The 12,727-nt window shown below is 38.2% G+C and overlaps 1 protein-coding gene across 1 annotated transcript; it reads left to right on the plus strand.

Moving 5' to 3' along the window:
* mettl14 (methyltransferase like 14) lies at positions 1–7,011 on the plus strand. The gene is made up of 11 exons (XM_022758555.1): positions 1–434; positions 948–1,036; positions 1,430–1,517; positions 2,311–2,388; positions 3,505–3,592; positions 3,696–3,786; positions 3,888–4,029; positions 4,595–4,687; positions 5,812–5,928; positions 6,111–6,321; positions 6,483–7,011. The coding sequence occupies exons 1-11, from the start codon at positions 369–371 to the stop codon at positions 6,788–6,790; spliced, it is 1,371 nt and encodes a 456-aa protein (XP_022614276.1). The 5' UTR covers positions 1–368; the 3' UTR covers positions 6,791–7,011.
* Positions 7,012–12,727: the final 5,716 nt, after the last annotated feature.

Here is a 12,727-nt window from a genome sequence, read left to right on the forward strand (position 1 = left end):
ATACACACCCATTAGGCGGTGTCAGCACTCGATAAATCGATCCCTACGCTCGGTGAACGGCTCCAGTCGGACTACCAAGACCGTCGCGCCTCGGTTTAGATGGAAATGACAAAGGCAGTTGAACAGTTGCAACTAAGTGTCTTTAACACTCTACTTTAGTAGCTACCCCCGCCTTCACCAAGCGCCAAATCCAGACCGACCGCCCCGGTATTCAAAACGAGTGCACCCATTAGTTTTTTTAGCGGCTGTTACACATTAGCGAATTGTTGGCTACCGTTATAGTAAGCTAATCATAACTATATGGACGGTTTTGTTAATAACGACCGACGGCATTTAATACTTACTTAGTAAACATTACAAGAGAAGAAATGAACAGTCGACTGCAAGAGATCCGAGAGCGACAAAAACTTAGGCGGCAGCTTTTAGCTCAACAGGCAAGTTTTGTTGTTATTGTTGTTAGCAAGTAGCTAATCTACAAGCAGTTAAGCAGTACTAACCGACTGCTAGATAACAAAATGTTATTGTTGTGTAGAAAACGCGTTTTCGACTGTGTAGTGAACAAGGACAAAGAGACAACGAGTCACGTAAATGTTGATATCTAGGTGATAACTTCGCTTACAGACCTCTTCCAAACATTTACATTGGTCGCCCTCGAGTGGACCCAAAACGCAAATAACTTAACTGGAAATGCAAATGAATCAAATCAACATGTTGAAGCTGTTTTAGACAGTTTGGTGCACAGAAATTGAAAATATACCATGGCTAAGTGAGTATATGCAAACGATGTGCTAAACAGAAAATGTTGAGCATGATTAAATGCATATACTCTGTCATGAACCTAATGTTTAAATAAATATGCACGACATGCTTCATATAATTAATTGAGAAAATTCCAGAAGTAGAAAATAAGAGTCTACAGTTATGTGCTCATTCATGTCTATCCACAGTTGGGAGCTGAAAGCGCAGACAGCATTGGCGCTGTCCTAAACAGTAAGGATGAACTAAAGGAGATCGAGGAGACAAGAGAAACATGCAGGTGAGCTGTCTTGGAGGGCTCTTCAAACATGTCACAAATAACAGAAGAAATGAGGGGTGCAGCTGAAAGCAAAATAAGAAGAGCATTTGATATGCTCAGTGTATGCACAAATACAGGGGGCTTAATGGCATGAAGAACACAAAACGACAGTCGAAGCCTTTTATGAGTTTTATACCTTTTAAGCTGCGTCTTTCATATTTAGCATTTTAAATTCACAGATTTTTCCATGGTCCATAGCTTCCCTCCTTTCTTCTTTAACATCTTTTCTGCAAACATTTAGTCCATCATGCTTCCCAGTTTTGTCTCATCATTGTCAGTGCCAAAATGTTGATCTTGTGCTTTAAGAGAAACATCAGATCTAGAAAATGTGTTCAGCTAATTTGTATTTTGCAGGGCTTCATTTGATAGTTCAGCCCTGCCTTCTAAAAGGAAGGCACAGACAGAAGGAGAGGACACAGAGGAAGATGTGGAGGAACAAAAGGTGAGTGTAATTACACCATAGTATTATGAATCTACATCTGTTAAAGATGCCCCCGTCCCATTGAATGTAATGATAATCAATCTGATTTCCATAGCCCATGTTGAGTAAGTATGTATGAGGGAGTATTGAAAAGATAACACTGACTGAACAAACCGCATCTTCTCAGACAGGTTGTTCCTGATCCTCAGGCCGCTCAAAGCAAAGGCGTGGTCCCTCCTGGTCTGGCCATTTAAAATGCCCCTTGCCTGAGGAACTTATACTATTAGTTGACTCTTTTCAAAGTAGTCTTAAGAGTATTGAGTTATGTATTGTTTTTAATTATTTGTTCCAAAGATTAATCAAAGAATGAGATGAATCTATAGGATATTGTCCTTGGTAATGTCCTCTCTACAAGTCAGTGTGTGTGGCTATGCTCCATTTGGTCAGACATTATAAAAACTTAAATAACCAGAGGTGGACAAACTCAGAGTGCAATTTTAAATATTTTAGTATAGTGTGTGAAATATGAGGTCTACTTGTGGATGACTTTGTGGTCAATATGACACATGGGCAAAATAAGGGGGTTCACAATGTGCCTGCTTACTCTTTGTTTTCTGGGTGACTGATTTAAAAATGAAAATCTTGACTGATACACTGGTGTATTTCCTTAATCTACCTTATTTTATTTGTTATCCTAACTTCTCCATTTATTCATTATTGTGATTTCACTCACCCCTCACATGCAGGTAAAGGTTCTGTTCATAGACAAAAATATGAATCTCATTATGGTTGTTTTTGGGTGTATGTGTATTAGGATGAGGTGGAGGTGCAGCAGCCGGAAGAAAGCAACCCATATGAGGAAGTGTACAAGGACTCAAGTACTTTCCTTAAGGTTGGTCAAAGTTTCTTTTATACCTTGCCTCACAAATTATGTTTCTGTAGCCTGACATACAGTGTTTTATTTTGAAGTGTTAATTAGAAAGCAATTTAAGTTGGTTTTCATTGCTTTACTGAGGTAAATAAACTAGTTTCCTGAGTGCAGAAAGCAGCTATATGGTATTGTTTTATTTTACCAGTTGTTTGCCAAGACCTTATAGGCAATCTACAGTAGCAGGGATAACACTGATGACATTTTTAGGAGAGTAGCAGGAAGAAGAGCCTGATTAATAGATACATTTCACAGGCAGATTGAGCTGTAGTGCCTGGAAACTCAAAGCATTTCTTCAACAGGAACTTAATGAAACAGTGATTTATCTGACGTGCAATGTACATGCAATTCTTGATTGTGGCATAACTGCCAACTGTCACAAGCATTACCAAATCAACTGAAGTCTAGGTTTATCCACATTTTTAAAATGTTTTGAAAGTACTTGATGGCCAGATGCCATAAGGGCACCTGTAACATTTGGCTCACATAAAAAACAGTCCCAGTTGTTAGATAAAAATGCTTCTGCGTCATTATCAGGTGGTCAACAATGTAACAGTGAGGCAAACAAGTCATCCTTTAAACTTATGGAATGTCAGTGTATTGAGTTTCACAGCCTGTAATTACAGGTTAGAACCAGTTAAGTGATGCACAGTAGCAGGGTCTTTGATTTCACTATAAGGAAACTATTCATTGTAACAAACAGCAATGGCTAAAAGCTAAAACTAAAAGTTTCAGTCACAAAGCACACACAGACATGTAATTACAATAAACACACTCTACTTTTATTAGTGGAAAGTGTGTGTATAGAATGCAAATTAGTGATTTAAAAAATCAGCCCTGGTGTCATTATTTATTTAAGCAGAGGGATTACCATCCTTTATCTGACATTTATTTAGAAAACAATTTACCTCATGAGTTTAATTTGGAAATATTGTGGAAATCGTATTAGAACTTGCAGTTTCTATGAGGCGATTCCAATATCATGCATCAAATGTATTTTAAAATACACAGACATCCAATTTTTGTCTCTTTTTATGCAAATATCATCTTATTAATCTTCATTCATTCATTTATTCTCAGGGTACCCAGAGTTTGAACCCTCACAATGACTACTGTCAGCACTTTGTGGACACAGGTCACAGACCACAAAACTTCATTAGAGATGTTGGTAAGTGTGTGTGTGTGTGTGTGTGTGTGTGTGTGTGTGTGTGTGTTAATGTACATGTGCATTCTTGTGTGTGGGTTTCACCTCTGTGTCTTATCTGGTTAAGGTTTGGCTGACAGATTCGAAGAATACCCAAAACTCCGAGAGTTGATCAGACTAAAGGATGAACTCATCTCCACCACCAACACCCCTCCCATGTATGTTAAATAATTGTGTATGGAAGACACTGGCCATTTCAAGTTGGCCGAGTCTGTTTTGAAAAGATTTGGCTCTATTAAAGTTGTGTCTGTCTGTGTAGGTATCTCCAGGCTGACCCAGAACACTTTGACCTGCAGGATTTGAAGTGCAAGTTTGATGTTATTCTGCTTGAACCTCCCTTGGAAGAGTACTACAGAGAATCAGGCATCAGTCACACTGAACGTTTCTGGACCTGGGACGATGTATGTACACATCTTTTAGTATATAGCAGTTTATGCTGGTATGCAAATAAATACAGAATATTGTCATGACTTGGTCACAGGCCACAAGTGAGACACACTCTAAACTTAACAATGATGAAGTAAGTAATAAATAAAAAACACAGAGAGGAATGGAAGTCAAGTTGTGGGAGGATATCTTACTTTAGCCTGCATAATTGTACACTTGACCAGTGCATAATTCTGATCATTAATATTTTGATCAAGTGGTCACACTGGAAGACCTCTAACAAAAAAATTGTGTGAGGTGTGTTTGATATTGATTTGGAAATCCCAAACAGTATTAGGAACTTGCCAGTGCAAATGAACAATAGTGGGCTCCCAGAAGGGGGTGACAAGAGTCCAGAATGACCCCGCTCATGTAAAGATGGTAATCAAGTCAGCTGTGCTGTCTATAATGGCAGGACAGCCTAAGGACTGAAGAAGAGTGAAACAGTTTAATGAATGGTATATTCACTTGGCATGGATCATGCATTTGACATCATGTTCACTCACTCCTTTTTCCCTTCTCTACCCTCTGCTATTATAGATCATGAAACTTGAAATTGAGGAGATATCAGCTCTACGTTCCTTTGTCTTTCTCTGGTGTGGCTCTGGTGAAGGCCTGGACTTGGGCAGAATGGTAACACGATCCCTCACACAGTCTAACGCACACATTAAATTATAGGTCCACTTAGCTTTTGTCCAAACTTACCTTTTTTTTTCTTTCTTTTTTTTACTGGTTTTAGAAGGTTTTGTAAGGCATATGTGTTATTTATACTACTTGTTAGACAACACTGCACTCTTTGAGGCATTCAGAAGCTTGCTGGTTCAGTGCACATCTGACAGATGACTGTTATGTCAATACACTGAAATGTCTTCAGCTACCTTGAAGTGTGTGTGTGTTCATATACTGGAGTATTGAAGCCTTAAGCCCCTCTTCAGAGACACACTGGTTCATGTCCAGAGAGCTGTCAGACAAACAATTTTGTTTTCTTTGTTAAATGCTTGTTTGATGGTGGTGTGACGCATATCCTTTGAGCTTGACGGTAACACTGAGTCACAGCTATCTCTGTTCGAAAATGGATGTTATTGTTGCCTTTACCAGAGCAGGTATGTTTATACTGCTGTTTTAAAAAACAAACAAGCATTGCCTTTCACATTAAGAATGTAGACACAGTTTTTTGTCATTATCTGTTTATTCTTTGGCATCACAAAGAAAAGGGCCATAAAACCACATATTGATATTCAAGCAAACAAATGTCAACTTTAACATTTATCTTTTTATATATATATTTATATACGTATATACTGTATATATATGTATGTGTGTGTGTATGTGTAAGTTTGACTGCAGACTGGGTGGTAGCAGAATTTTGGTATATAAAATGTCTTTCCAATTGCTTTGAACTTCTTTGCTGATGCCATTATTAAACCCACTAAAAAGCTAAGTGTGGACAAACTTTAAGAAAGGGAAGACAGATCTTGTTTATTGTAAGGTAACAATGTGTAACCTAGATGAGATTCTTTTTCAGAATTTTGTAAATTTGAATTTACATTATTTATACTTGCTTATTTGATATAACACACAGTGGATGGATAGGGGAAGCCCTACTGTTACTGTGTTAATGTGTTATTAATGCATTAATCATCTTAGATAGATCAAAGAAAAAAAAACTGAATATCAGCAGCCCTAAACTGAGTGCTTGTTATCCCATGCAGTACGTAATCAGCATAAAACTTATTACACCTTATTACACATTTCAGTGTTTGAGGAAGTGGGGCTTTAGGCGGTGTGAAGATATCTGTTGGATCAAGACCAACAAGAATAACCCAGGGAAGACCAAGGCACTGGACCCAAAAGCAGTGTTCCAGAGGACCAAGGTACAGTATTATTTACACACACACATGCAATTACTCTGGGATTTATTTACCTTGAAAATCCATAGATATAATGTTAGATACTCAATTTACAGTTTACAAGACCCATCCACACATGGTAAAGTTAAACCAGTGTAAATTGTATATTGTAATGAGCAGAGACAAATGCAACACTTTCCTTCCAGGAACACTGCCTAATGGGAATCAAAGGAACAGTGCGCAGGAGTACTGATGGTGACTTCATCCATGCCAACGTGGACATTGACCTGATCATCACCGAGGAGCCTGAGATGGGAAATGTAGAGAAGCCTGTAGAGATCTTCCACATCATTGAGCACTTCTGTTTGGGCCGCAGGAGGTTGCACCTGTTTGGGCGAGACTCAACCATCAGACCAGGTGAGGTGGACACATGCTTTCCATGGAAAAATAGATTCACCGGGTGAATTTAGGTGATACCTGTATGTTGTATGTTTGGGTTTTAGCTAGCTTCTCTTCCTCTCTCTCTGCTTGTTTCTGAACACCCGTGCTGTTGCTAACTTGCGGTCTTCTCCTTCTAGGCTGGTTGACAGTGGGTCCTACTTTGACAAACAGTAACTTTAACCCAGAGACCTACGCCTCACACTTTGCCTTGCCTAACTCCCACCTTTCTGGCTGCACCGAGGAGATAGAGAGGCTGCGGCCCAAGTCTCCCCCTGCTAAGCTCAAGTCAGACCGTGGTGGTGGAGCACCCAGAGGTGGACGTGGTGGGCCAAATGCAGGAAGAGGTGGAGACAGAGGCCGTGAAAGAAACCGACCAAATTTCCGTGGGGACAGAGGAGGGTTCAGGGGCAGGGGAGGTCCGCACAGGGGTTTTCAACCTCGCTAGAACACAGACATGAAGCCAAGCAGACTGATGCTGGGAATTTTTTATCTGCATTAATTCATTAACACGATTGTTTGTAATGCAGTTTGTATGGTTAGTATGTGACAGCTGAGAAGTTAGCGAGTGTGTGATCACTGTGAATCTTTTTGGTTTGTTTATATTTTTTCATGGATATTCTTTTCTTTCCATTGAATGGGTTTTCTCTAAATAAACCGTTTTCACTATTTGTGTTTATGTATTGATTTACATAGTACATCTTGTTCCTGAATATCTATGCAAATGAATCTCAAACACATTCTGTATTGTTGTACAGAGATACAAGAGCACATTTTGTATTGTCATTTTAAATAATGGTTGATTTTAATTCCTTGTCAAATGCTGATTACCAGAGTTCTTTTATAGGACAAAGTATTTGACATTTTTGGTTAATGCGGCATCAGCATCAGTTCTCTGAAAGCTGACTGGCTGTTCTCTTCTGTGCGTGCTTTTCCTGCATGTTGTAAAGCATGTATGGAGACTGTCAACCAGACAGAGTTGAGGAGGAGTACATCAGTATATCTTCCTAAATGCGAGCGTACACTCCTTTGAAGTAATCCTAATGTGGGGTCGGTATTGTTGCTTAACAGTTATCTATTTAATAATCTTCTGAGAGGACGGAAGTCTATCATTTAGTTGATTTTCATTTTCTTTGGTTTCAAGGAACTACCTTATCTCTATGAGATGGATTGCCAAGAAATTTGGTACAGACATTGATGCCCACCTCAGGGCTAACTTTGATTATCCTTTTGTCTGACTCTTTGTGTAGCGCCATCACCAGGTCAAATGTCCAATACTACTGTCTTGACCTCAGCTGAACTTTGTGAGTAATAATTAGCTAATGTTAGTATTCCAACGCACTAAACTAAGATGGCAAAATATACCTGCTTAACAGTATTTTAAAATTGTCATTGTCATTAAGCATTTTGCTGGACTTGCTTTAGATATCAGGAAGAGGTAAAATTAGGTGACCATGTGACTGATTGACCAGATATTATTTACAGCAGCTTCACTATGCATTATTAATATTAGTCAACACACCTCTGATCTAACTTCTTCATCAGTCAGTATACCTTTACTACTTTTTAATGCATCTTCATCCACTGAAAATGTCATAGTACACATATATTGAGTACAATCTCAAAAACAGCCATATGCCAGTCAATACAATGTGTACATCAATCAAAATGAATTCACCACCGTTCAAATTTACCTCGTCAAAGAAACTGCACCAACAAATGATTACCTTGCTGCCAGTCAAGACCTTTTCATTGCCAATTGCACATTTTTTCAAAAATGCTTGAGCATGTAATGTTCTCAAAAGGTTAAATACAAGACACACACATCTATGTCATGAGTAACTTCAACAATAGTCAGTGATAGTAGAATTCAGTGCAACATCCGTAAACTTGTAAACTCATCCAAACCCTACAGTTCAAAAATGTCACAGATTCCAATTCCCTTGTAGGAATGAATAAAAAGCACCCAGGTGAACGGATCATCAGCAGCACCAACAATTGCAACAACAGCTGCTGCTTTGGAAACAACTTCAACAGCTGCCCCACCACCAGAGGCAAAGATCAAGTTAGAATTTAAAATGCAGCAAAATTTTACAGAAGAACTTGGAAACAAATCTTCCTCACAATTCAAGAGTTTATCAGACAAAGTAACAACAGTGGTAAGTACATTGACAGTTCTTCCAAATAAGACTTTGAATTTCAAATCAAAATGATTTCACGGTTATTATATACAGTATAAAAACTATAGGTCATAGATATATCTCACTTAAGCATGCGCCATATTGTCAGGATGTTCCCTTCTTCCAGGATAATTTTTGGATAATATCTGAATTATTTTTGTGAATTCTGTTCTCCAGCTGGATCATGTCTACACGAGGGGATATGGTTTACACTTCATTAAATCTGTTGTCAACTCTTTCTTTTACAGCGTTGCTCTTTATTTTGCATTTAAAACAAAGTTTATATGTCATTTCTATACCAGCTGGTTTGAAAAACATCACACCAATTCAACCATCACATACTTTACATTTCTCAAGTAATCCAAGATAAGATGCTGCTATATGCTTATTACATTTTCATCTCTTTTTCTACAGCAATTAAAAGATGCATTCAGTTTCTTGCATTCAGACATAACACATAATTAGAAATAACAATAATTCTAATACTATTTTATCTTACATAGACGGTTCAATTGTGGTAGATGCTGAACAGATATTTAATAATGCAAGCTCAGTGCCTGAACCTAGTGTTGTGGCAAAGGTTCTGGTGGACGACTGCATCCAACAGTTCCAACTTCTCTCTCCCAGTGAATGTGTCAAGCGATGTTGCAACAAGTAAGCTTAAATACATGGAACTCAAATCAACTGCTGCAACAGGGTTATTGTGTGATATAATGTATGTATTTTATTATTACAGGCTTTCGTACGGCAACAATTGCACCAACAACTCTTCCTGCTACACCTCTTACTGCAGCTGCTGCCACTAATGCTACTACTGGTGCTCCGACTGGTCCTCCCAATGGTACAGCTGTTTCAACTGCTACACCTGCCCCCAGTACAACAGCTGCTTCCACTGATGCTACGGCTACTTCAACTATAAAAACCACCACCACTGCATCAACAAATCCTCCTTCAGCGAGTGATGGAACACTGGGTCTTCAGTTTACACTCAACCAAACATTTATATCAGATCTCTCCAACTCATCGTCTACAGCATTTCAGACTTTGTGACAGTGGTCTGAGAGGTAAGATGGCCTTGTTTTGTAATTAGCAGAGATCTTTCAAACATATTTCAGAAATTAAAAGTGAGCCAAATTTTATTTGTTGAACGAATCGTCCCTGCAGACCAAAAAGTGCCATCCACATTAAATGTAACACTAACTCATGTCACTCATCATGACAAAACAACAAAACCAACAGTTACAGCAAATTTATTCACCCAAGTGTATCACTAACAGTTTTGCTACAATATGCATGCACAGTTCCCTTAAATTCAGTGGTGTCTGTGCATTAACCTAACATAACAGAGGGAAAAGTCCATCTAATGCGTTGCTATATAGTGAGCAGAGAATTTGGACTCCTGTACAGATGGAGATATTTGCCTAAATCCCAATCCCTAGATACAGAGTGGCAGATTCAGTTTTTCTACTTTTCAGTCTTTCCATTTGGCCTCCTTAAAAAAAAAGAAAAAAAAAGGAAGATACCCAAATTTAGATTGGCACCAACTATGAGTAAAACTTAATTTATCTAAGCTACATTGTTCTTTCGGTGTAGCAGATAATTTAAAGTTAGTACATTCAAAGAAAGTGCCATTAATTAAAAGTGAGTTATTTATGTTTGCCAGATATTTGAGTCTTAAATCTGGTATTTCATCTTTATTTGATTAATATTATATTATGCAAAATTTAAGACTCTATTTTCACAGTCCAAAGCACATGGTCTAAAGCGCATGGCGTAAGTGCATTTAGGGCATGTCCATATGACTTTCACTATTTTAATGACAGAAAAAACTGTCTCTGCGGCAGCCGCACAGTTCAAAAGGCTTGTACTTAGTTTTTACATAAATCATGGGTGTGTTTTGGGCAGGGTGCAAGCACACCTGGCGGATTGCCAGAGGTGAGGAGTGGCAGAGAAACAGAGTGGCAGAATCAGCTTTGCTGCCAGTCTTTTCCTTTGGCCAAATGAAGTACTGAAATAAAATAAGTCATGAATTAAAAGAAAAACGTGAACAACAAATTTAGAGTTTGTGACAGTGCATGTGTCCAAATCCCGATGCAAGCAGTCTTTGCCTGTGCTTAACGCTGGGTCATCATGTTTTGGGCTTATTCCCTGGCGGACTGCCAGCGGACTGTCATCACTGGCAGATTGCCATGGTGCAAGCACGCCTGGCAGACTGCCATCCCTGTCAATCCGCCAAGCGTGCTTGCACCTTAGCGGATTGCTGTTATAATGGTGCAGTCTTTCCAACAGAATTAGATTCTGTGTGTGGTGAGTTCATTACATTTTGTGACTGGCCAGTGAGTCCAGGCCCAGCACACACACACAGCAGCTCTGTGCAACCTGAGCACAAATCACAGCATTAGACATATATAATACAGTACTGTATAATATGCAGGTTTAAGTTATACTATGAAAAATGTAAATAAACTTTTGGTTCATTATGAAACTGTTGTGGGAAAAATGTAGTCTCTGTGATGAATGTAGCAGATTTACCAGGTAGTAAGAAAGAACACTAAAATGCAGAGACTTGTTTACATCTAAAAGACATCCATGATGCATGGCAATGTTATGCAACACACAATATGCCACAAATAATGCTCCAACCTTCTGATGGCTGTATTTTAATGTTCCACCTGACTTATTCAAAACATCTGTGTGCTGAAGCGCATTTTCAGCACACTGCTTGTGCTAACAGGCAGAGTTAATGCACATTGTGCACCTGCCTAAGCGGGCACTTATTACTATCTTAATAATGTGCCCTTAAAATAACAGTGAAAAACTGCACCATTGACTTTAGACCAGGTTTTTGTTGGTCAATCATGCAATTGCTCTCCACTGCCTCAGGATAGCAATGCGCTAAAAATGTGCCTGACTACACCTCATTTAAAGACCACCACACCCATTGGCGCTCAAATGGGACACAAGTGTATTTGCTATTTAAACAAGTTAGGCGCTGGAAAGGAAAATGACGACTGCATCAGTCTGAAAATAGCAAAGACACTTACAAGGTGTAAGATATGACCTTTCGGATTATTCTTATATTTATTTTTGACACTTCGCAGCATCTGCAATGATATGTTTTGAATTATTTCTCGATTGTGGTGGTGCAGCAACTGAAACATTTTTAAACCCATACTGTATCTCTGCCATGACTGAATTGCTAACTTAGAGTTTAGTCACTTTTTTTATGGCTGAAACTATAATAACATTTAACTAACACTCTTATCATTATCATCATTATCATTATTTTTATTTATTTATTTAGTTATTCATTTATGAATAAATTGGAAGTAGTTTTTGATTGGTTTTGTAGACGAGGCAGCCTTTGACTCCATAACCTATTGGGTTTCTATTGTAAGGTTTCGATTTATTATTTATTTATTCATTTACATATTAAGTGCAAAATCGTTTTTGAGTCTAGAGGAGTTAACTTACTAATCAATTTACTTTTCTACTATTTTAGATCCGTCAACATCAAGTAGTCCTCTTCGTCCTATACAGTGCTCTCACCGGCAGTCTTGTCCTTTACACTGCTGGCTGTAGATGCTGACAGGCTTATAAAGGAACCCAACACTTTCCCTGACTAAATAAATAGCTTCTGCTACAGTACATCAAAAGCAGACATAGATGAGCAAAATAATTTACAAATAGTGTCATAAGATATTACCTGCATAAAAAGTTAAACGTATTTTATTTTTGATTGTTAAAACATACTGTTATATAGTTAATGCAGTGTTATAGTAGGGTTTTACAATACATTCTTTTGCATTTGTGAATCTCTTTGCAACACACACAATGTATGAGCTCCTTCAACCACTGTAGGCTGCTGATTACATTTTCGCAAGAGCAGCGCCAAAAAATTGCTGTTTTTATAGACTATGTTCTGACTTTTAACAAGCTTTGTTAAAAGTGCAATGCTTGATAATTGTTTTTGTTTGTTTGTTTGTTTGTTTGTTTGTTTTTAACTTTTTAAGCATTTGCTGCTGAGTTGCCTTGAAAGATTATGTACCAGCTCCTATCATAAAGCAGCTATAAATACAGGTGATTAGGTGGATAAGTGAGGCAGGATGTGGCATTGAAAAGTGTCCAGTAATTTAATTTTCTTTTTATGGGTTGGTAAAATCAAAGAAGTAGCATTCTGTCCAAATTAAGTTAATCATAATAAT

The sequence above is a fragment of the Seriola dumerili genome, unplaced genomic scaffold (genome assembly GCF_002260705.1).
Source record: "Seriola dumerili isolate Sdu_G_001 unplaced genomic scaffold, Sdu_1.0 BDQW01000301.1, whole genome shotgun sequence".
Classification (NCBI taxonomy): domain Eukaryota; kingdom Metazoa; phylum Chordata; class Actinopteri; order Carangiformes; family Carangidae; genus Seriola; species Seriola dumerili.